Raw genomic sequence first — 24,022 nt, forward strand, 5'->3', positions numbered from 1 at the left:
CCAGCTCCCTCCCTCTGTCACCTTGCCCAAGGCTTTGTTTTGAGTGCACATCCACTTTCTCGCAAAGGGAATCAATAGGCAAACACTTTGGCAGTTCCATCGACCCTCGCCAAGCTCTCTCTCTCTCTCTTTCTCTTTCTCTTTCTCTCTCTCTCTCTCTCTCTCTCTCTCTCTCTCTCTCTCTCTCTCTCTCTCTCCTGTTGGCTGCCAATTATTTTTTTTTATTTCAGCCGCATTTGAATTCATACTGCAATATGTTTGATCATGACTTATTCAAATAAAGCATTTCCATTTTGTCTCGTCCTGTGTGGAAAAGGACGGGGAGTTTTATAATGCTGTGCACAAATGGCTAAAACACAGTCACATGCATTTCCCTGCGCTTTGTTCAAATGACTCATAAATTTTAACAGAGATGTTGTCAGTCATTTGGCTCCCGTTCAAAGGATTTACTTTCCTACGTGCAGTTGTCACCATTCACTCCCATATCCAGCCCTCCGCCTAAAACCCAAAAGGGGGTTAGATCATTGATCTTATTGTCAGACCTGGAAATCTAACAAGCATTAGATTTACCTCTTTCCCCACATGGATATTCATCGGAAAAAAATATACATTGATGGACTTCTCTTCTTTTGGCGTTATCTTTTGCTGCATATATGGCCTACAGGAGTGTGTCGTGCTGTGTCAGTTTCTATTTTCGTCTAACCTTTGCTCTAGTATTGTTTTTAATTTATTCAAATATTTTTTTTTTTTTTACTCAGATCTAGCTGTCGGCTCTCTTTATTAAAAAGGCTTTGTGTCACATTTTCTTGTTTCCATAACGACAGAGGCGGCCGGTGATTGTGGGCCCCCAGTTGGTGTCCCTGAAGTGGAAGTGTGAAGTGATTGGAGCATGAAAATATAAGCAAGGGCATAGAGATAACATGACTATTTTGACATAGTAAGATGAAGAGGTTTGTTTGCCAGAGCCATAGAAAGAGCCTAATGAGGCAAAATATGCAGCATAACATGTCGGTGTAGAGACAAATATCACTGCCACAGCATTCAACAATATATGTCGGCAAGTCAGATGTGTAAGTATGTAATAGGCATTTTACAGCGTTCCGGTAATGCCAAGACACTTTGACAGCCAAAGTCAAATAGATGGAAATTTAGCTCAAGCGGAGACAGGAACACATTTGAGCCTCTAGGGTGTGTCCACCTGAGTGGCAACTGCAACCCTCGAAACATTTTACCAGCCACATCTCCAATCCACTTTTTCCATTTTATTATAGAAAAAGAAAGCAAGCCTACTGAGCTGATATGACGCATGACAGAGCTGGTGTGAGAAAATCAAAATCAAGTCGTGAATAATTCTTAAATGTTCTGATCTTTCTAATGTTGTAGAGTTTTATTGTAACACTTTCAGTGATGTGTGTGTGTGTGTGTGTGTGGGTGTGTGTGTGTATATAAAAGTCTAAATCTCATCTGACAAAGGTCTATTATTCATGCAGGTTTAATTAATCATATCTGTCTCGTGTAGGTTCAAAACATCAGTTAAATCATTAATGCCATCATGCACCCCGAGTGTGTATTGTACTTATTCATTTTGTGTTAATACAATTATTTATTATTTTCCTTTCTATATGACAAGCCGCTGGTAAGAGTCACTGATTTGAACGATTTTATCCTCTGGTCTTAAATCTCAGCGAACCTAAGAAGAACCTAAATGAATCACATCTATGTTATTCACCTTATCGCTCTATTTGTAATGGAATTTTGAGTGAATTAAAAGATCATAATCTATCTCTCTCTCTCTCTCTCTCTCTCTCTCTCTCTCTCTCTCTCTCTCTCTTTATATATATATATATATATATATATATATATAGATAGATAGATAGATAGATAGATAGATAGATAGATAGATAGATAGATAGATAGATAGATAGATAGATAGATAGATAGAACCTTGCTTTAATTTTCTTCAACACCTTGTTGCTTGTACTTTGTTGTATTAATTGGCTGCTGTAACATTACAGTATATAGGCCTGTGTGGCCATTGCATTTTGAATCATGCAATACGTGTTGTGCAAATCGAACCTTTACCTGTTCATACATCAAAATGCAGTTTCATCTATGCAATGTTGTAAAAAAAATTATAATAAATAAATCAAAATAAAAAGAGAGATTTGATGGTTCTGCGTCAAAAACTTATAAGAAAATAAAATATGGTTTTAGTTGAAGTATTTCTCGTTTGCGAGTGTGTGTGTGTGTGTGTGTGTGTGTGTGTGTGTGTGTGTGTGTGTGTGTGTGTGTATGTGTATGTGTGTGTGCTGACGGACAGTCCCTCCCTCACACCTCACGCCCACTGGACAGTAAGAGCGCGGTTGGGAAACGGAAGGAATCGCAGCAGCAGGAAACTCGGTGGCACTTTCGGCGCTGCTGCTCTCCGTGAGCACAGGGTGACGGTCTCCTCTCCACGAATAAACACCACCAGGAAATCATAGTTAAAAAGTGACCGCCCGGGCACACGCCTTCACCTACACTGCTGTGTAAGTTATCGTTATAAAATGTTTATAATTTTTTTATTGTTATATTTTATTGTGTTCATTCCACCCTGGCATATAGCTTTGTCGGTGTCTTCGGTGTGTGAATGTGCGACACGGGCAGCGCGTTCAGTTTGCGCCACCGGAATCCGGAGTAACCCAACACGATCCACTTTCCACATTATTACACCTCATACCTCGCCTAGGGAACTTGTCTTGAATGATGTCTATAAACACTTAGTTTGCCTGTCAATATTTAATGTCTGCTCATAATGACTATTAGGTCGACAATATTATTATTATTGTAATTATTATTATTATTATTAAAAGATTATAGGTTATTCATTCTCCATGGCGGATAAACAGCTTGTCGTTCACTTCTAATAATCGCATGCCATCTGTGACATTTGAGAAAATACACAAAAATGACAACGCAGTGATATCTAATTTTTAAATCAAACCATATTTCATTTAATCAAATGTTAAGATAATAGGGCTGATTTTTTTTTTTACACCAGTCCAATAAAAAAAAAAAATAAATTTATGCAAGTTTTGCTTTCCTCTGTATACCTTTGAACCATGCTTGTAATTGGTGCACTGTAGTAATCTCATTAAAAATATTTACCTTTTCTCGTTGTGCGGTAGAGGAGAAAAGCAAGGGAGAGAGAAGGATGAGGGATATTGAGTCAACAATCTGAATAAACAGTGGCCACAGCTGTCCATGAGCTGATAACGCACACATGCAGAGAGAGGCGAAAGAGAGAAAGAGAATGAGAGTGAGGGAGCGATGTTGCTGACAAAGATAACAGAGAGGCTCACATGCAGTTTTTAAACACTGACACAAGCAATTTTAATGTCCAGATTTTCAGACTGAAGCATCGAGGGGTGATGGATTGCCCTTCAGATCTTTTTCAGCAGCAGCCGTCCCAGGTGTGCCACTTCGACCTGTACCACAGTCCACCAGAGTCCACCTCCAGTGGCCCTGTCATTTCTCCTCTTTTGCACCCTAACAGTGCCTCTCAGAGGTGGGGCGGATATAGGCAAGGACAGTGCTTATTCTCCGAATTGCCAGCACATGATGAGGAACAGGACATGGATGCAGACAGGTTTGGGAGAAAATCAGCTACGGGAGGTACACCGATTCTGCAGTACCGACTTGGGGATAGGAGAAGAAGTTCTGGCGACTGGAGTCAGGAGCTTCTGAGAGTGAAGCAACTAAGAGTGGACAGTACTGTGAAGAGAGAGGCAGAGATGGAAAGAGAAGGACAGAGAGGTAAGAGGAGTGTAGCTCAATTAGTAAGGCCAGAGAAGAATGTAGAGGAAAGAGGGCGGAGGAAGGAGAGCAGGGAGGGAAGGCAGCGGCAACGACGTGAGTTGAAACTCCAGCTAGAAGAAACCCGAGGAAAGCTGCTAGAGCTTCAGCGCAAAGTATGGCAAGTATACGGAGAACATCATGTAGAGGAAGAGAAAGGAGGAGATGGAGATGATGGAGTAACCGATGAGACAGCAGAGTTGTTCTCTGAAGGAGAAGCGGACGATCATTTTGGCAGTGGCCTTTATCCTTCGCTGGGTACGAACAAAAAAAAGCATGAAAATACAGTGAATGAGAATTCCGAGGTGTTTCCTGAAACCCCTGTGGACCTGGACCTTGACATGGAGCTGGATGGGGGTGGAGTGTGGCTAGGCTGCAGTCTGGTGCAAGGCGAGTGGGAGAATGTAGGTGGGAGTGAGAAATTTGCTCAGGCTCTGAAGCAGGAGCTGTCTAGCGCAGTAGCTCGAGTCATTGACAGGGTTCTCCATCTCTATGCTGAAACTGAACAAACACCACCTTCCACTGCAGGTCTCGTCCAGGACATTCAAGCTAATAGGGCACTAGACCCAAACCCAGACAAGAAACAAAGACCGGTGCTGGCTGCCAGTATGACAGAACAAGCTGAAGCACTGCCACTGGTTGCAAAAAGAGCTCAAGAGAAGAGGAACCCCCTAATTCAAGGCAGACACAAGAACCTCCTTACTCCACAGGCTAACTCCAGCTTACCGCTTTTACCCCAGCCTCATTTTTCTGCACTCTTACCACCAAGGAACAAAGACTCCTTCATACCATCCTGTCCTCCAAACCCTCCACCGTTGCCCCTGCCTCTTCTCCATTACACCATGCAGCACCTTTTTACTCGTTCTCTTTCCAGTATGCCTCTTCACAAAGACGGGCTCGCCAATGAACCCTTCATGGACTTTCGCTCACACAACCCCTCATTCCCTCCTCTGCCTCTGCTTGGCCAGTTAAACCCACCTCTTCCTGATAGAGGGCGAGATGAGGGGATGAGATTAGGAATTGATGGCGGAGATTCAGCTCTCTATCTTGGTCCTGGGGCAATATCCTTTTTTTTTTTCACGGATAATGAGTCCATATTTGTATTTTGAGAATTAGAGAGCTGAAAACTAAAAATGTAAAAATTGAATTTGCCAATGTACATATCAAATTGTACTTACTTTATAGCTATATTTTCATTTCTATATTTTATAAAGCTTGACCAGTATGCTAACTGAGAATATGCATAATTACAGATACATTTAGTAATAATAACTATATCAACAATAATATGCAATGTCCTAGTTTTTAAATCTTGTACCATTGTGTGATTGTATGTGTATTACCTATTTCCTTAACACTCTGAACTCTCAGGAGGGTCTCTCTCCATGTCATCTGAAAAAAGCCAAGCTCATGTTCTTCTACACCCGCTACCCCAGCTCCAACACACTTAAGACTTACTTCCCTGATGTCAAGGTGCCCTCTCATTATCATGAGAAAGTTATTCTTTATTAATGCTGATTTAAAACATGATGGCACACACTATTAATTTACTAATAAAAAAAAAATTATAATATAGACTTTTGATGATGTGCAGAAAATGAAATGTAATACTCTATCGAATAAAAGCAGTTTCCAGTATTTTTAAACGTATAAAAATTGTACAGTATTATATATCAGTTATAGTCCCAAGTGTATCAGAGTGTTTTCTATCTGAATGGATATGTGACTCTTTACAACATTTAATAGGAGTCATGATTTAACTTTGGCCTTTTGATATTCTCTTCCATAGTTCAACCGCTGTGTCACCTCTCAGCTCATTAAGTGGTTTAGTAACTTCCGGGAGTTCTTCTACATTCAGATGGAGCGTTTTGCGCGTCAGGTGGCCCGCGAGGGTCCTGCCACTGCCAGAGAAAGGGGACTGCGTCTGAGCCGAAACTCTGAGCTCTTTCGCATTCTCAACATGCACTACAACAAGAGCAATGACTACCAGGTGGGAGGATGTTTGATTGTCTGTAAGATTTTTTTGCGTTTGCATGAATATAAACAAGTCATGTGAGTTTATTAGTGTTCTATTATATTTCCAGGTGCCAGACAGGTTTGTGGAGGTGTCTGAAGTGGCATTACGGGAGTTCTTTACTGCTATCCAGAGTGGACGTGATGCTGACCCCTGCTGGAAAAAGGCCATCTATAAAATCATCTGCAAACTGGACAGCCCTGTTCCTGACTGCTTTCGTTTGCCGGGCTGCCCCATGGACACACATCGCATGGTCTAAAGATGTTCATGAGCAGTCTCGCATTTTATTTCTTTCACTCATACACACACATTACGTAGTGTAAGAAGTAATATGGATAAATGCACACACTGACAAAATGGATTGTAGTTGGCAAAGACACCCATACACATATTGCCTGAAATATAAGATGATAAAACACATATGTACATTTAAACACATACACACACTAAATGCCAAAAGTTTGGAAGTGGAAAAACTTGAGGAAAAAAAAAATAAAAATACTGACGTAATGTGTTATTAAGACAAAAGGTTTTGGCTAAATTCATGCAGTAATAATCTACTAACTGACTCATCATTTGTTTGAATTTTACAGTATAACCTTTACTGCAAACATATGGGCTCACATTCAGATGAGCCTGTGAAACTGATGTTTTAAATAAGGATTAAATAGTTATACTGACTATGAATTTGTCAGGATTTATATTCAAAGACCACAAAAAAATGTTCCCATTTAGTACATTACAAATCTGAGCACCTCAATGCAGACCAATGAACAATTTTTCTGTCATTATTCATGTTGTAATGTGCTTCTGCACTATTGGTCTGTAGTGTACACATACCTGCTGAAATATCATATATACCATTTATATAATAAGCAAATTTATCATAATTTATTGGCTTCCAGAATTAAGAGTCAGAAATATCTATTGCACAAATGTTGACTAAGTCAGTGTCCTTGTGGAATGTATAAACTCTAAATATGTCACTGACAGGCATTTTGGAATTTTGGCTATACTGTTCAAGAGAGCTACGCATTATTATATAGATATTAAAAAAAATAAAATCTTTTTTTATTTTACATGCTGAAACCTTAGGTGTATGTATCAAGAAAACAACCATGGCTCCTGATGTGATTTATTGTAATTTTATATACAATTTGCTTATTTGTCATAATGTTTGCTATTATGTGGCTATTTCATAAGACATTACGTGTAAAAATGTGAATTTTCATGTGACAGTACTACTTGTAATTAAATGTGAAAGTTAAACGCGTATATTAGGTGCAGTTTATTGCATGCATGGAAAACTTGCAAACTCCATCATTTTCTTGACAATTACACTTGATACATTTGATTAGTTCCTCTGCAAAGATCAGCAAAAAGTGTTGACACACATGCTGCCTTAAAGACTAAAGTTGTGCTCCATTACCTTATGACATAGATCAGTGCACTGCATTTTTAATGAAGTATTTGGTATTAGGGTGGGTAAGGGGGTGAGGAAGTGAGTGAGTGGGTGAGAAAATGAGTGACTGAATGAGTAAGTGAGTGGGTGAGTGAGTGAGTAGGTGAGTGGGTTGGTAGGAGAGTAAGTGATTGGGTGAGTGATTGGGTTAGAAATTGAGGGGTGAGTGGGTGAATGAGTGAGTAAGTGAGTGGGAGGGTGAGTGAGTAAGTGAGTAAGTGATTGGGTGAGTGAGTAAATGAGGGGTAAATGGGTAAATTATTGTAAATTAAGTGGGTGAGTGAGTGAGTAAAAGAGAGACAGTGAATGATTGGTTAAATGCGTGAGAAAGCGAGTGAGTGAGTGAGTGAGTTAGTAAGTGAGTGAGTGAGTGTGTGAGTGAGTTAGTGAATAAATGAGGGTGAGTGAGTGAATGATTGGGTGAGTGAGTAAATGAGTGATTGTGTAAGTGAGTAAGTAAGTGGAAGAGTGAGTGAGTGTGATTGAGTGAGTGGGAAAGTGAGTGAGTAAGTGATTGGGTGAATGAGTGAGTGAGTGAATGAGTGAGTGAGTGAGTGGGAGGGTGAGTAAGTGTGTGAGTGTGAGGGTAAGTGAGTGAGTGAGTAAGTAAGTGAATGATTGGGTAAATGACAGAGTGAGTGAGTAAGTGAGTGAGTGAGTGAGTTAGAGAAAAACACTTTTAAAACATTTTAAAACTTTCAAAAAGAACAGTCTCTGTAGACCAAAACACAAAAACAGTTTATATAACAGAACGGGTTTTTTTTTATTTCCTCCTTCTTGTTTTTCCCTACCTGTCTTCCTCTGTCTATTTCTCACATAACCCCCGTCTACTCCTTAAAGGGCTATGCCACATTTAACCACTCTTTTAAAACGGGATTGATGTTTGAGGAATCAAACACAAAAGTAATCAGATCTTACATATTATTTATTTATATATATATTTTTTAATTCCTAAGTAAATGTAAAACAGTTCTGGCATGCTCTTATCATATTCTTATGAGCTATAGCTTTACTAAAACGATAAACACACTTTAGATTTCAGATACATTGTTAAATCCACTACGTTATCCCTGATAAAGAGATGCAGAAATTGATATAAGTTAAACACCTGTGGAAGCAGGATGAAACTAAATAAAAGTGTTGTTGTTTTTTTGCTAATAGTGTAAAAAACATAAATCATACAGGGACATTGCTAGAAAATCGAATCACTTTTTTTGTAGGAATTCGCCATCTGTTGTGGGTCTTGCTCATCCCTGTCCCGCGGTGTGCATGTGTACGCGTATGTGTTTCTGTATGTGTGTAGTGGTGGTGGTGGTAGTGTGTGTGTGTGTTTGCAGCGCGAGTTTCCGGTACTCGTGACTAGTGATGGCGCTGCCGCGGCTGCTGCTGCTAGAGCTCGCGCTCCACGCCTGCTGCTTCATCTGCGGAATTATTACCGCCGCCTCCGTCACTCTGTCTCAGGTAAACAACACAAACAGCTTCGGCTTTATCAATGCATATATATATATATATATATATATATATATATATATATATATATATATGCATTTTCTGTTAATTTTCTAATGCCTTGTTACTTCGTTAGGCAACACGAGTCTGTCAGTGCGATGCAAATTATATAGCAACAAAACTTTCCAGACTTTCTGTTGCACGTAGTCAGTTGTGACCTGCGGTAAATTTTTGGTTATTTTTCCCAACTATAGTGTGATTCTTATAGTAACCTTCTCCCCATTGTGCATTTATAGGTACTCTTAAGTATATTGTCCGTATATTGCATGGCAAATATGAGGATATTTGAGGATAAATGAGGATACTTTAACTCTCTAACGTTTGCACATAAGCAGGAAAACCCAGTGATGTAGCATTAAACTGTCCTCGTGTGTCATATGACTAGTCGAAACATTGCAGGCATGTTGGGTACTTTTTAAGTTCGCCTAAGAGGATTAGGTATTAACACAAAAAGCCGTGCGAATTTATCGGGTCGATTGCATAGCAGTCCATATTGCTACGGAAGCGCACAAAATGGCAAATAAAAATTAAAAATCACGTGAACACTGGCGAACATAAGGAAGGAGAGCTCATGCAGTCTCTTCCGCCTCTGCCCTCGATTGACTTGGTCATGTGACCCGCAGTGTGTCGTTAAAAAAAGTCACGCGCTTCAAAGGTGTGAAGTGAAGTGTGAGCAAAAGTGTGATTTCAATTTCACTTTGTCCACCAAAAGGAGTCCTAATTGTAAAAGACAATTACTTCATGTAACACTCTTTGAAAACAACCAGAAAAACACCTGTAATCCAAATACAATGTCTGTTTCTGTAGTGATTATCAGATGATTATTTAACAAAGTGCAATAACACTTTATTTTTGTATTTTTTGTATTTATTTTCTTTCACTACTAAGCGTCACTATTAATTAGACTCAATGACGTTCACGTCCATACACAGGGTGACTTTTCAGGGAAATGTTTGCTGTACGGCTCTGTGCGCTCCAACGCTTCAGAAATTGACCTGAGCTGGTCCAGCGCTACTTCTCTCTGTTACTTTGTGTCAGGCATCTCTGTATGTGTAGCGATCTTCTGCTTCTGCACCATCCTTTACTGGGTCTACATGATCTGTATGGATGGAGAGGTTGAAAGGTGAGAGGTTTATTTTTTTTGCCTGCTAACAATGAATCATTCAAAACTACAGAAGTATCAGCAGCGACTCGCAGACATTCCCCCTAACTGAAATTGTTCTTACATAATGTGTTTTCTTCGTGTAACTTGGTGCTTGTCTGTTCTCTGCTCTCTTTCTGCTTAAAGAGAGAGAATATCGATGACTTTCTCCTTGCTTGTAAGCGGACTGTTCCTCTTCTTCCTCCTGGTGACGGGATGCATCCTGAAAGTGGGCAGAGACAAACTTTGTGAATCCGTCCTCAACACAGTGTCCAATATAACCAGGTGGGAATACAACTTTTTTCAGAAAATCAGTAGTTAGCCAGGAAAATGCTTTTTCTGAACAACAACAAAAGAAGTCCATGTAATGTCTTTGTGACTGTGTCTTTACAGGTGTGAGGAGGCTCAAACCAAGACATGGAAAAGCCCTTTGACTGGGTCTAGTTTCTACTCCAAACTACACAGTGCCGAGGTATGAAGCAGATCTCACGCTTTAACAATCTGAATGAATGATTCCCACAATGGTGCATCAAAATAACTTGGCATCTTGAATCTAGATTGTATCCTTGTGTGAATTGTACTCACACGTCTGACCACATTTTGAAGTGGTTTGGTATGACTGGATTGAAAGTTTAAAGTAGCAAATGCATCTTTACTCCAATTCTCAGCTCCTGATTTCAGCCAGTCTTCAACATAAACTCTATTATTTTTAAATAATAAAAATAGTAAAAAAAATTCAGTTGTGTTCAGTGTTTATGGCATGCAGTAATCGTTTGCACTGGAGTGGATGGATTCCTCTCCATATTATTAATATTTAATGAACACATTAAAAGTATGGTTATTAATACTTGGAATGAACAGTATACATAATTTAACTTAACAGCTTTCTTTTATTAATCCATGAGCTGTAACCCCAGAACCATTATTATGAGTTACTGATTATATAGTATGAAATATTGTTTTACTTTACTTTATGGGTCACAATTGCATTATTATAAATTCCAGGTTATTAAATTTCCTATTGCAAACACAGTTCAGAATTTGTGCATTTGCACACCCCAAACAGGCCAAATCCTATTATCTCCTGTTATTTATCTTAATTAACTCATGAGTTCACACAGGTGTAGCGATAAACCACCCACACATTCACACTCTTGTCAGACTCAGCGGTAATCAGAAAGTTTTTCACACACGCGTGAGAAAATGTTTTCTGTTCATTTTGCTTAAACATTGTAACCTTATTTGTTCGTTTCGCATCATGTTTTTGTTCCTTGCCTGATTTTAACTGCCTGCTCTCTGATTTGCCCGGACTGCCACATTTTAACACAAATGTGTGAAAATTTATTTATGATTTTCCTTCCTTAATTATTTTTTGTATTCATTATCATCTATCACACTCTCTCTTTCACGCTCTCTCTCGCTCAGATGGCATTGTGGGTGAATTTAATCATCTGGATAATAGTAGTTGTTCTGGTGGTGGTCCAGCGTAGACGGGGCTCTCAGTACAACGCTCGAGAGGTGGACCCTGGAGCCAGTCCTTCTGAAACAGAACCTTTCTTTAAACAGCCAGGACATCCCAACTGAACACACAAAAGATGGCACAGACATTGTGGCATGCATACATTGAACACACAATAAGCCAATCACAGATTGAGATAAGCGCACACACACGTACACACACACAGATGCAGGCACAGTACTGGTTTTGGCTACCTCGGTCAGTGGTCGTGGTTTTGCTCCCAGTGGTATCAAGGCCTTGTTGCCATGGCTACTGACCAGCAATTGGCAGCAGTAGCTTGGCAGATAAGAGAGTAAGGTTGCCAGATTGGCGTTACTGATTCATACTGATTTTAAACACAAATTAAAATGCACAAATATGACTAGATTAACGAGTACACTATCATATGTAAATGAATCATTTTTATGTGCCCTTTGGGATGTATTAAAATTGTAGATGCGTTTTTGTGTGGTAGTATTATACTGTGTTATTAGTAAATGGACGACATTATGGAACAAATAAGTGCTTTGAGACTTATTTTATATTATATGTGTTTTACAGTGTTGAAACCTGAAAAGTTTATTGGTATCTTTTGTGCGTTTATACAACATTAGCTCCACCTGCTGTCAGTTTTTAACCATTCAGATAATGAAAGTCCAGATGTTCAGCGCTAGTTATTTTGAAGCTGTATCTTCATGCTGTCAGAAATGTTCCTTTATGCCAAGACTGTTTTTCTTGGGTTTAGATTAACAGGATGCTTCATTTTTTAGATATTCCATCTGTTTATAAATTGAAATTATGTTTGGATAATGCACTATGTTTGCTGCACTATTCATGCTGCTCTATCAATAGGTTTATAATAAGATTTGCATGCTAGTTGTCAAAAACCATTTTACTGCCCACCGCACAACATTAATCATGGACACTGGCCTTTCTGATTTCCCCACACATTTAAAAACAATTTCTTGGTTTATTTACATTAAACAACTACAGTTCTCATTGTGATCATTGGTTTTATCTGTGTAGATTTAATCTGAACCACCTTTTTATCTATGCAATTTATTGTACACCAACATGAATATCATCTGGATATTGCCTTATTAGTTCTCCTTTATGTATTTTTTTTATCTTAAAATGTTTTTACATGTAAGTATGCCAAGGTAGACATAAAAATCACTGAATAAAGTTAAAACAACACTGGCTCATGTGCGATTTTAATAAGTAGTTTAGCTTTTAGGTTTGAGCAGCATGCTGTCACACCTCTGCATTTGCAAGAATTCACGTGACATATGAAAGATAAGGATGTGTTAATTATTATATGTATAAGATATACCTTTATTCGTCCCACAGTGGGGACAATTTTGACGTATGGAATCAAACAAATTACCTGCATCACACCATTTTTTCTGAATTCATTAGGGCCTTATATATAATAGGAAATTATTATCTAAATGATTATAGAGAAATATAAATAATGTATAGCAAAACGCTGGCAATAAAAGCCCAGCAGGTCAATCTTAAATCCTTGAAGCTTTCAAACCTTAAAACTACACAGCTGTATTTGTCTCTGCTAAGTTACTCTGAACTAGTGTTAGGAATTTTAATTAGCTTTAGATTGTTCATACATAATATGCTGCCTCTGTATCATTTTTCTCTATCACATATGATATTTCCACATAATTTCTGCTTCTTTTCTTTCTGTAGGCTGGCTGAGATTGCGTTATGGTCTCAAAGGCCTTGCAAATGTGCTTATTGTCTGCCAGCTCTTGCATGTGCCTATGCAGACACCATGAATTGACCTTGGTCATCACCTGCAGTGAGACAGGAAAAGGGGTGGAGGTGGATAGATTGAAAAGAGATAGAGAGGAAAAACAACTGAAGGGAGTTAAATGACACAAGCTAGTAAGAGACAATAGTAAGTAAAAAATACAAATGAAATAGTCTTGATCTGTTGGGGGTTTTTTTTTGTAACTTCCTGTTCATTTTCTTTTGCAAAAGAATATGGAAATAGAGCAAAGCAGGCGAGCAATTTTAATAGTTTTAGGCACAAATGAACAGCCAGATGCTGATAGTTCTGCCACCTGTCATTTTTGTAAACTGATTGATTCTATTTAGTCTTAGACCATATAAGTCTTCACCTTTATTAGACAGTGTTTTCGAGTGTAAAGTCAGGGTGTTCATTTGGGCTTGAAGTGGTAGAAAGAGGTTTATTAAAGCTTGAAGCTATTAACAGTAAATTCCAAAGAAAAGATTTAATTTACTTAGTGGCCATTCCCTGCAACACACTGGATTTGTTCTTCAAGCACTTGTTTTAATACCAAAAATGACCACACGATGGCTCAATAACAATTTACACAAGAAGGTACATGACATGAACGATCTGTGAATTTCCAGCTAAACCTAATTACATTTTACCGTAATATCTTACCGTAATGACAATCTAGTAATGCCAGATTCAGTTTCCTACTGGAAAAGTATAAAAAAAAAAAATCACACCGTCAACAAATAATGTAACTCGATTAAAATAGAGAAAGCAATCACTACATAAAACGTGCTTCAAATCAAGCAGTCTGTTTTTATTATAGCATAAATAATGTCATTATCAGTTGTCATAATCATCATCATCATCATCATCATCTCTCAAACTGATTCATTTCAAATCAGCAAACTTTGCTACAATAGAACAAGTTACCTCATTGTATGATGTGTGAGGTGTTATTGTAGCTATTCACTTGCTATTTGAGTTTTATTTTCTTTAAAGGGATACGGTATAGCCTATCCATCCATTCCAGATGAATCATACTGCACAATCACTAACAATGTTCAACACATTCTCCCAAAGTGGAAACTACTGTTTCTGCTGGGTTAGACACAGTTTTGAAAGTAACTGAAGCCGTTTGATTGACTGCTTCGTAGTTTTTGTTTTGCTTTTTTTTTTTTTTGTTTGTTTGTTTCTTGTTTTTTATCACCCTTCCCCAAGTAACCTTGTAATGGAATCGAAATGAACATATTCACACACATTTTCTTTTAAACATCTACATACGTAAACACATTCAGCTGCCTGACTCTTGTATATCAACTCCACAACCACAAATAACAATCAATTGTTGTCTGCACTGGAATGTTAATTAATTAATCAACTGAAGTTTAATTAGACTTGTGAAGTGTGGCTTTAGTTTTAGTCTTTATATATGTGAAGCAAAACCTCTGGTCTAAATGCTTGTGGCATATCTTCCCACTGTCATTTCTAACTTAAACATCAACGTAGTCAACATTCATGATGTATCGCAGAACATTCTAACAAAAGAGCGTTGAGTTTTTACCCTTTATAATTATTCCCAGATATGGTAGCCTATGAGTGCCATTGGGAAGTAAACTGCATGTTTTTAAAAAGAGGGCATGTCCATACACATAACTGAATGAATGACTGTGAATAGATGTGTTTGAAGTTCTAACTATCAGTGAAGCTTAAGCTTAAAAGCATTTGTTTTGTGTGTTTCGATTATTTTTTTCTTGAGTGAAAATCAAGTAAAAGTTTTCCTATGACAAATAATAGAGTTTGAAAAATGACATACTGGAACTATAATGTTAGTCCCAGATCTATAAGCACAAAATATAGAAAGGCATTGAATATACATACAAACATAAAAACACTCGAAACAAATCTAGCATGTAGGATCGAGTGACTAAAATTATGGCTTTGAAATCACCTGTGCAACAAAAAAATACTATATACAAAATGAGAATAGCCACTGATTTGTACAATTATGAGCAATCAGTAAGTATTTCTTGGCACACTAACCACCTTTCATTAATGATTAGCTGGATCATGCTCATGTTACATAATATGAGAGACAAGTACGGAAACTATGTTGGAAGGCATGTGTTGTATGGGTGCACCATGGATTTCTTTTCGGCTTCTCCCGTTAGGGGTTGCCACAGCGGATCCTCCGCACGTTTGATTTGGCACATGTTTTACGCTGGATGCCCTTCCTAACGCAACCCTCCCCAATTTATCCGGGCTTGGGACCGGCACTAAGAGTGGCTGGGGATGGTTCCCTGACCGGGAATCGAACCCGGGTCGCAGCGGTGGGAGCGCTGCATCTTAACCACTAGACCACCAGGGGACCTGTATGGGTGCACCATAAATTTCCATAAAACAAGGTGTCTATGTGAGGCATAGTAGCTGAGCAAAGCCCTTCATGAGGCAAAACCGGTGATAACACTACAGAACAAATAAACTTGTTAATATAGCAAATGTTTCCAAAACATAATGTGCTTAACTAGATCAAAGTGATGTGAGAAAGCGTACATCATAGAAAACTCAACGCTTTTCGAAATCAGCTAAGTACTGAGCCATGTCCAGAATATAGTCTCCTCATTTTAAATGAGTAGTCTTGGTCCAATCTATATGACAGACATTAAACACGCATTTCTCCTTAAGCCAAACCTCCAAAACATGTTTAACAGTTCACTCCGAAAAGTCATCTTGCTTTGACCACACCTCAGCAAACAGCATGCAAAGCAAGATTATTTGAAGATGTTCAGATCAGACTAAGCTGGACAGATGGAGGTCAGGGTCCATTGCTGAAAAATGGAATACACTGTAATTACAAGTCTGTTGTTAGCACATAGGCTGAGGTAACGTTAAGTTACATGCACAGGTGTGGTGTTTTACAGAAGACTGTGATCCATTTGGGTTCCAAGGCTGACATTATGATGATTCTGTTGTACCTGATACTTGATACTGGAAAACCAGAAATAGAAATGCTGTATTATGATACCTATGATTTCTGTGATGTATGTAGTTTGGAAAATGAACAGAAAGATTTTATATATTTATTCTTTAACTGTTTTATTTAATTTTTCTTGGTCTTCGTTTTTCTATAATATACTTCCTATTGAAGTATGAGAAATGGAGAAAGAATTTGAGTATCTGTCACTTATTTTACCGGACATTCCTCAATCTTGCATAGATATAATGAGTCATATCTCCAACCTACTTTACACAGCGTTACACCCTGACAACAAGTTCTTACTGTCCCATATCCCATACTAGAAAAGCAGTGCTACCTCTATTTTTAAGTAGTCTTCCTCTCATTTTTTTGCTTTTTTGGTGGGGTCGCTCCGTTTAAGAGATGTCCTCACCTGTGTGACAACTCTCCTCTCCATGCACTATTAACACAGGGAAGAAAAAAGCATCCTGATATGCAGGAGGTCGATCCCTTTCACCCTCTCTCCCTTCCTCTCTGTTGCTATCTTCAGGATGCTCTGCTTCCTCTTCTTGTCTTTCTCTCTCCTCCTCCCCAGCCTCCTCATTACCCTGTTCTTCTTCCTCCTCCCCTTCTCCCTCTAGCACCCCTCTGCTTTCCTCATCCTGTCTTGAGCCTAAACCAAGAAACCCTCCACCTCCTGCTCCTGCAGCACTCCCCTCCTCCCCTCTTCCTCCCAGACCTCCACCCACACTGCGAGAATGGAACAGAGATGTGGGACGTGTTGCCTGGAGACGGCCCAATGAAAAACCACTTCTGCTCAGAACAAGCCTGCCTGGACCTCCAGTAGCACCTCCTGCTCCACTAGCCCTCATACCAGCCACAGTGCCAGTTAGCAAGGCAGCTGTAGGGCCTCTCAGCCTGGAAGGGAGTGACATGCTGCTAGTGGAACGGCGACAGCGGGGGCAGCTCTGGAGCAGGTAGGCTGAGGCAAAGGCCACCGGCAGCGCAGGACCTCCCGTGTTAGAGTTTGTCCCAGCAGGAGGAGGGTTAGTGCCTTGGTTACCATCCAAACCAGGATCCATCAACAGTGCCTCAGAATAGCTTGGAACCATTTGCTGATTACAGCGAATGTGCCACTCAAGTTCCGTCATGTCAACAGTGTTAACACGGGAAATGGCACGGTAGCTTGATCCGATGCCACATCCTCCAGGTCCACTTACATTCTCATTGAGAACTCCATTCTCACTTCCATCTCCTCTGCTGCTGTCATCTTCATCGCCGAACAGCTTTTCCACATGGTAATGCACATACGCAGTGCGATATTCAGCCACAACACGAAGTGGCCATGACAGCAGCAAAGCTGAAGCAAGCCAAAATATTCTCCGGCGTGCGTACCAGGGCTGCCGAGCGGGGTCAGGGAAGGCCAGCATATGTTCACGAAAGTCAACATTTTTTAGGTGCATTCCTTCCCGTGCTTCCATGTAGTCATCAAGGCCTTCATTTTCCCCAAAGAACCGTGCACGTTGTGTTAGGTAGGCAGCCTCTGCTCGAGCACTGGAGAAACTAAAGCACTTTGTAAAGCGCAGACGCACTGCTGGATTATCCATTAGGCCTCTTAGCTCCTTTGAGACATCTTTTACTCCCAGCCTGCCATAGTCAAACTCTGAACTTGCTGCATGTGTGTTTACCCGTTCATGGTACACCTGTGTGGTGGTATATGCATCCCCATTCCGGTAGCGTGTTACCTGTCTGGTCCTTCGTACATAATGGTAGCTGATCGCCTTCCACCAGATACATGGCGTAGCCTGCTGAAGTCTCTGCACACGCTCATACACTTCCGCAACCTCTGCTTGAGCCAGCATGGCAGTTTTGGAGTAGCAGTGCCAGCACTCCACCAAGTAGACCACATATAGCATAGCCAAAAAAGCCAGAGGAATGTAGACATAGCCACTTGAACAAGGGCTATCCAGAGCCAACTCATCAGGGATGTAGGAGTTACCAGCAGCTGATGTTGTAGACTGGTCTTCATTTTCCAATACTGTAGCTGCAAGTTCAACAGGGACAGTGAGGACAGGAACCTTGCATAATCCACACCAGGTCAGGGTGCCAAAGCATCCATACATAAGCAGCGTGAGGAGAAGACACTTCCAATGTGACTCCCGACACAGAGAGCTAGCCAGGGACTGCTTCACTGGACGTTGCTGTGGAAGAGAAAAAGATTGTTGGAAAAACAAGAGAAAACCAGAAAAAGACATTTAATCTTGTGATCTAGAGGGAACAATATCTCAATAAACGATATTTGGAACTATTACTGTACTCTGTAGCACACACGTCTGGATTGGGAGAAGCTAGCGATGGGGCGATATTAACCTCTTGATGTCTCCAGTGCCCTTTTGCTTTCCTTTGCTACACAAAACTTAATCCTTTTCAATGAAACTCTCAATTATTAGTTGGTTGAACTATTAACATGATTTGAGTCCATAAAAGTAATTCAACTTTGCAACCTTCTTTGAGTTTACTCTGAGATTGTTGATAATGTAGAGCATTTTCTCCATAGTTTAATGTGTAAATGTTTTTTATCTCTGTGTAGAACATTTCACACACCACTATATTTCTAGGACATATTATTACTGTGCATTTACATACCTCGGCTAAGTTTTGCTTCATTTGTAAAATTGACTTAGAGGAAGAACTTGGGTTGATGAAGTTGCTACATCATCAGCATAGAAAGGTGCTTTTAATCAGGCTTTTAGGTAGTCTTTTATTTATCCCTGAAATTAGCCTATTGATGAGACCAGCCACGCATTTCCTATTTCAGCAAGAGACAGCACATTCTTCTGCCACCCAGTATAATAGTCAATAATAACATTACTTTGATCCCACAGGGAGGAAGACACAGTGCTCACATACTCTGCCTTACCCTCTGACTTATACAGTCAAACTCCCAGAGGACATGCAGCATTGTACCATGAGGAACAAAAATAGAAAATTTGGCAATCAATTATTTAGTGCTTGAGCATCTAAAATTTCTGAAACTTGCCATTCTTTAATTTAACGACTGAATGGAGCCATTTGATATATAAATTGCAAATGAACAGTAATGAGATTTTTCAGCAAAACCAAATAATTAGCCCAACTTACCCACTCCCAAGTTTAACTGATATAAAATCTTAAGATTAAAATGTTTTGCCTAAAACATACATAACAATAATGAAATAAAAATAAAAATGTTCTTCATAAAAACTTAACAGTTAAGCTGGCTATGCTGAAACAAAATCTTTACTGGCATCCGGTCAACTATCTGAATTTATGGTATTTTTATTTCAGCTCTAAGATTCTCATCAATTTCCTGATCTCACCTGAAATGCAATATGAGGATAGCTGAAATGTTTCAGCAGGGGATACGATTACATTTGGAAAGCTGCATTGTGGAGAGTAAAGGCATGCATGATTGGTCTTGAGCAGAGTGAAGCCATTAGAAACCATAAACCAGAAACTTAAAGCCAGCATAATCATCATTAATCTAAAGGCTTTGTATTACTACAATGTTAGACAGTAATATAAGCTGCATTGTATCCAGTATTTTTATAGACACTGGTTGCCTCATGGCCAGTTTGCCTGTGTTACAACATAATATCTGAATTCTTCTTCTAATTTTAACAAAAACAAATGTAATATTTGTAATCCTATTGAACACACACACACACACACACACACACACACACACACACACACACACACACACGCACACGCACACAAATAAACCAGATTGATAAAACACAGACAGACTGAAAATAACAGAGACTAAGAGTAAAGAACAGTAAATAGAATCTCAGGCAAAAGCAGATCCTCTCTAGGGAAGTTTTCTGTCTTTGTTTCTTAGCAGTCTTTCCTCTCATTTTCTTTTTAAATTGGTCACCTGCGATTGCCATACACAATCCAGCTCTACCAATCATATGACAATATGACGAGGAGGGTGAAAGCTAATATTTCCTTTTCAGGCATGTAAAGCCACATGCATCTGTTCAAACTGCTGCTCATGTGGTGTCTCAGGGGACACTGTGAAGAAGCCAATTGTGAAATAAATTGCATAAAAAATAAATGAATAAATGCTCATTTCAAATTGAATTTATTTCAACCAGGTGACAAATTGAGTTTCTTTAGTTGGACAAATGAATCTTATTTGATTGTTGGGTAGACACATGTGTGTTTGGGACAGATAGACCAGCACAAAGTGTATTGACAGAAAGGATGGATGAGCTGACCCTCCCTGTTTTTAATATACAGTATAAATACAGTAATATAAAAGTATTATTTAAAATAGTATAATATAATAATAGAGTTTTTTTTATACTGTTCATGAAATTTGTGCCAACACAGTTATTCTTTATAGAGTCAGAATAATAGGCTTTGAGTTTTTGTGGGACTCCTATTTCCCTATATCCCCTGTCCAAAGATAAGGTCACCTTCACTTCTACTCTGTCACACATGCTGTAAAGTTATGATGTAAACTGCACTACACACTATTTTGGATGTGCAGCCTTCTCAGTTTCTACCACAGTGAAACCTCAAGACACTGCATTCTGCAATTGTAACTGGACACAGGAGGTTAGGTCAGCAATTAGGAATTTTGTCAGTGTGTGGATCTGTTTTTATTCATTGTCCCAGATTTGGTGGTCTAACAGAAGTCACACTCTAGTGATTAGTCTCTAACTAAAGTTTGAATCCAGATTTAAGCATAATAAAAGACAGTTATGCAGCAATACACCACTGGTAAATGCTCATAAACTGTATTGAATGAACGTTTGCAGGGTACAGCTAAACTCGTAGGAACAATGTGTGACACCATGTGAGTTAATGGTCTGCTGGCTGAAACACTTTCTTCATGAGTGAGATCAGAGGAGAATGACCAGATTGGTTTATGCTGACAGGAAATCTATAATAATTCAAATAAGCAGTCTTTACAAGTGTGATGAGCAGAAAAGCATCTCAGATCTCACAACACATCAAAACTTAGATAGGTGTCCTAAAACAAAAGAAGACCACATTGAGTTCCACTACTGTCGGCCAGGGATACCAATCTGAGGCTAGCATAGGCAGAGGATAACCTAAACTAGACAGTTTAAGAAAAGGGTTACATTTAAATCTTCAGCTGTCCAATTCTTTAACCTAAAGCCATGATCAACCATTCTAGCATTTTCTGAAATTCTTAAACAACCAGCCCATCTGGTACCAAAGAACAATTGGCTAACAAGTTAACTATATGAATATGTACAGGTGTAAAAAGTCTACATTGATTGTGCTGAGCACTTTTTTAAAGAACACTTTGCTAATACTAGATAGGGCCTCACACACTGCTCTCTAAACATCCTCAATTCTTCATGACATGGTTTCCACAGAATGTTGAAAACACTACTCTAAAATCCATGTTGACATGATTGCATCACACATACAGATATGTTTTCACATGCACTGTAATGTGATGTCATGCAAACTTCCTGTTCTACCACATCAACCAAGCTCTCCTACTGAATTCAGATCCAGTGACTGGGAAGATCACTAAACTCCTTGTCACTTTCACAAAATCAGTTTGAGATGACCTTTGGTCTGTGACATGATGCATTTTTATATACAGTCACTGGAAATAGAGATTAAAATATACTGAAATAGTGACCATACAGGGTTTGACATGGTCAGCAACAAAATTATCTAGACTGTGGGATTAAAGTGATGATTATTAGATATTAACTAGAAAGTATTTCCTACCTCAACCAGCCTGGAACACACATTTCTGCTGTGTGCCTCAGCAGAAATGCCTATAAGACCAGGCTACAGTTTCCAGTCTTCAGTGGTCCAGTTTTTGTAAGCAGAAGAGGAACCTGACATGGCCTTACAGCAGTGAAAATAAGCAATTTTATCTACGCATAGCCTAGATATATACATATGTTCATGAAATAAGTATGTGCTGCTGTCTGTGGGATTTATTAGAAAGTTAAATTGGTTCTGGGCTACAAAAAGTTGGAGAACCTTTGTTTTACAGCATTCAGTATATCTAAATAAAACATAAAAAAAAAAAAAACATGAAAGCAAAATGCATCTTATACAAGTATTTTTAGTGGAATTTGTACTACATGTACATGTAGGTTTACCCATGACTGCTATTCTCCTTTTAGGAACAAATGAACCTGCAGGCCTGAATAAAACACTAAGGTGTTCTCGCATAATGAATCCTGCAACGCTCCCACTACATCAGGACTTTTATGGGTTTATAATCGATCAAGGCAGTAGGTCTGTTAGTTCCCCACAGCCATTTAATGAAAATTAAGACAGGCTTTGTTTATAAATACAAGAGAAAAAAAGCGGTGCTTTTCGGAGCTGAATGATCGCAGCAGGGGGTCTTCAGGGGGGGAAAAGAATAGTGACGCTAATTCCCCAGTGCCATCCCTCTCGTGCCACATTTCTTACACATAATTGACACAAACCTACAGTCTGTTTGCGAGTGAAACGAGCAGAAGGAAGGCAGTATGAGATGATAAAGGATAAACACAGCAGCGCGTTTCCCCCTAACTGCAATGCAGGAGCTCGGCGAAGGATGCCGAAGGGGACACGCATCACAAAGCAGTCCGTACCCTGTGTTGATCGTTTTAGCTCCTCGTTTATGCCTATGTGGACCCAACATCTCCAAGTGCTCATGGAGCGGTAAAGCAGTAAAATAGCTTTGACTGGGATTCTGGTTAACCCAGCGCAAATTGTGCATTCATTGCATGTCTCTTCCCAAAATAAATCGAGCTCACCTCTTCCCTGCCAGTCCCGGGCAGAATGGGCTCCTCTCCGTCCGCTGTGTCCGTCTGCATTATTCCCGCTCAGCGTTCCGGCTGTAGCGGACCCTCACTCAGGAGCAGCCCGCTTGTGGAGCGCTCCGCTCCCTCCAGACTCACCCCATCCGCCGCCTCAGCATCCGCTTCAACACCTGCGCCGCTGCCAGACAACCCGCACTCAACCAGCAGGCTGTTTTTCCCCCCTCTTCTACATATAGTGTCCTTCACACGAGCCGTAAATGCAATTCCTCAAACCTGATAATTTGAACCATTCTTCAGTCTGCATCCTTGTATTTTAAATAACGCGATGTAACGAGGATGCGGATGTGGAGGTGAAGCTGTTTACGTCTGATAAAAAGGGAGGCGAGGAGGAGGCTGGATTCATCAATTAAATAATTTAATAAATTAATGCTCGATTAAAAAAAAAAAAAAAGACTTCTGCAGTTCCAAAATCGGATACGTACAAAAAAAAGTGCACAAAAAAATTGCATAAGGCGCGGTATGATTTCTTTTCTTCTCTTTTGCTTTTCCTTTTGTGTGTGTATGATGCTGTTCTCTCCGAGCACGTCATCAGAGGTCTCCCTCCGCTCTCCTCTATGGCCTATAGAGGAACAATAGATACAATAGATAGGCAACGTCCAAACCCACATACCACCCTATAAAGTAGGGTATGGTCATGAAGTTTCCAATGTACATTATAACACAATAGTATTTATTCGTTTGGGACAAGGCCAGGAAGACTTTCCTATAGATTAGATCCTTATGCACGCACTGACGTCATCTACCTGCTTAGGGTTTCCTCCCTGCCACTACCATTTCCTCACAATGCACCTGCTCGCCTAATGGCAGAGGCTGTTTTTAGTCGCGAATCCGTTATACTTTATTGAGTAAGAGCAATTCCACCCAGCAAGTTTCTATGTAATACCACGAGTAAACAAAATAGTGCAAATATAATGAAAATATAAAACAGTCCGAAGCAGCAAAATACATTCACTACTCTCCATACACTAACCAAGCCATTTTTAAATTTC

At 39.5% G+C, this 24,022-nt stretch overlaps 4 protein-coding genes across 4 annotated transcripts in view; 2 read left to right on the top strand and 2 right to left on the bottom strand.

Annotated features, from left to right (window-relative positions):
• The window catches only part of mus81 (MUS81 structure-specific endonuclease subunit), a 121,606-nt gene that overhangs the window by 89,238 nt on the left and 8,346 nt on the right, over positions 1 to 24,022 (bottom strand). The window lies entirely within an intron of this gene.
• On the top strand, positions 2,280 to 7,123 carry prox3 (prospero homeobox 3). Its single transcript, XM_083541144.1, has 5 exons — positions 2,280 to 2,528; positions 3,384 to 4,895; positions 5,200 to 5,307; positions 5,624 to 5,824; positions 5,919 to 7,123. The coding sequence occupies exons 2-5, from the start codon at positions 3,411 to 3,413 to the stop codon at positions 6,105 to 6,107; spliced, it is 1,983 nt and encodes a 660-aa protein (XP_083397270.1). The 5' UTR covers positions 2,280 to 2,528; positions 3,384 to 3,410; the 3' UTR covers positions 6,108 to 7,123.
• On the top strand, positions 8,571 to 12,653 carry tmem179ba (transmembrane protein 179Ba). Its single transcript, XM_083541305.1, has 5 exons — positions 8,571 to 8,771; positions 9,752 to 9,942; positions 10,108 to 10,245; positions 10,354 to 10,432; positions 11,386 to 12,653. Exons 1-5 carry the CDS (start codon positions 8,676 to 8,678, stop codon positions 11,542 to 11,544), a joined length of 663 nt encoding a protein of 220 aa, XP_083397431.1. The 5' UTR covers positions 8,571 to 8,675; the 3' UTR covers positions 11,545 to 12,653.
• Positions 16,590 to 24,018, bottom strand: LOC310726005 (transmembrane protein 151B; the record flags this gene model as incomplete). The annotated part of the gene is made up of 2 exons (XM_083541148.1): positions 22,968 to 24,018; positions 16,590 to 18,374 (listed from the first exon to the last, which is right to left on the bottom strand). Exons 1-2 carry the CDS (start codon positions 23,025 to 23,027, stop codon positions 16,590 to 16,592), a joined length of 1,845 nt encoding a protein of 614 aa, XP_083397274.1. The 5' UTR covers positions 23,028 to 24,018.

The sequence above is a fragment of the Silurus aristotelis genome (genome assembly GCF_946808225.1).
Source record: "Silurus aristotelis genome assembly, chromosome: 5".
Classification (NCBI taxonomy): domain Eukaryota; kingdom Metazoa; phylum Chordata; class Actinopteri; order Siluriformes; family Siluridae; genus Silurus; species Silurus aristotelis.

Bases quoted from the DNA above. Each gene is read 5' to 3' on its own strand.
- tmem179ba (XM_083541305.1), top strand. From the start codon at position 8,676: ATGGCGCTGCCGCGGCTGCTGCTGCTAGAGCTCGCGCTCCACGCCTGC. The intron at 9,943-10,107 runs GTGAGAGGTTTA...TTCTGCTTAAAG, and splicing joins ATGGATGGAGAGGTTGAAAG to AGAGAGAATATCGATGACTT. The intron at 10,433-11,385 runs GTATGAAGCAGA...TCTCTCGCTCAG, and splicing joins CCAAACTACACAGTGCCGAG to ATGGCATTGTGGGTGAATTT.
- prox3 (XM_083541144.1), top strand. From the start codon at position 3,411: ATGGATTGCCCTTCAGATCTTTTTCAGCAGCAGCCGTCCCAGGTGTGC. The intron at 4,896-5,199 runs ATATCCTTTTTT...AACACTCTGAAC, and splicing joins TCTATCTTGGTCCTGGGGCA to TCTCAGGAGGGTCTCTCTCC. The intron at 5,825-5,918 runs GTGGGAGGATGT...TTATATTTCCAG, and splicing joins ACAAGAGCAATGACTACCAG to GTGCCAGACAGGTTTGTGGA.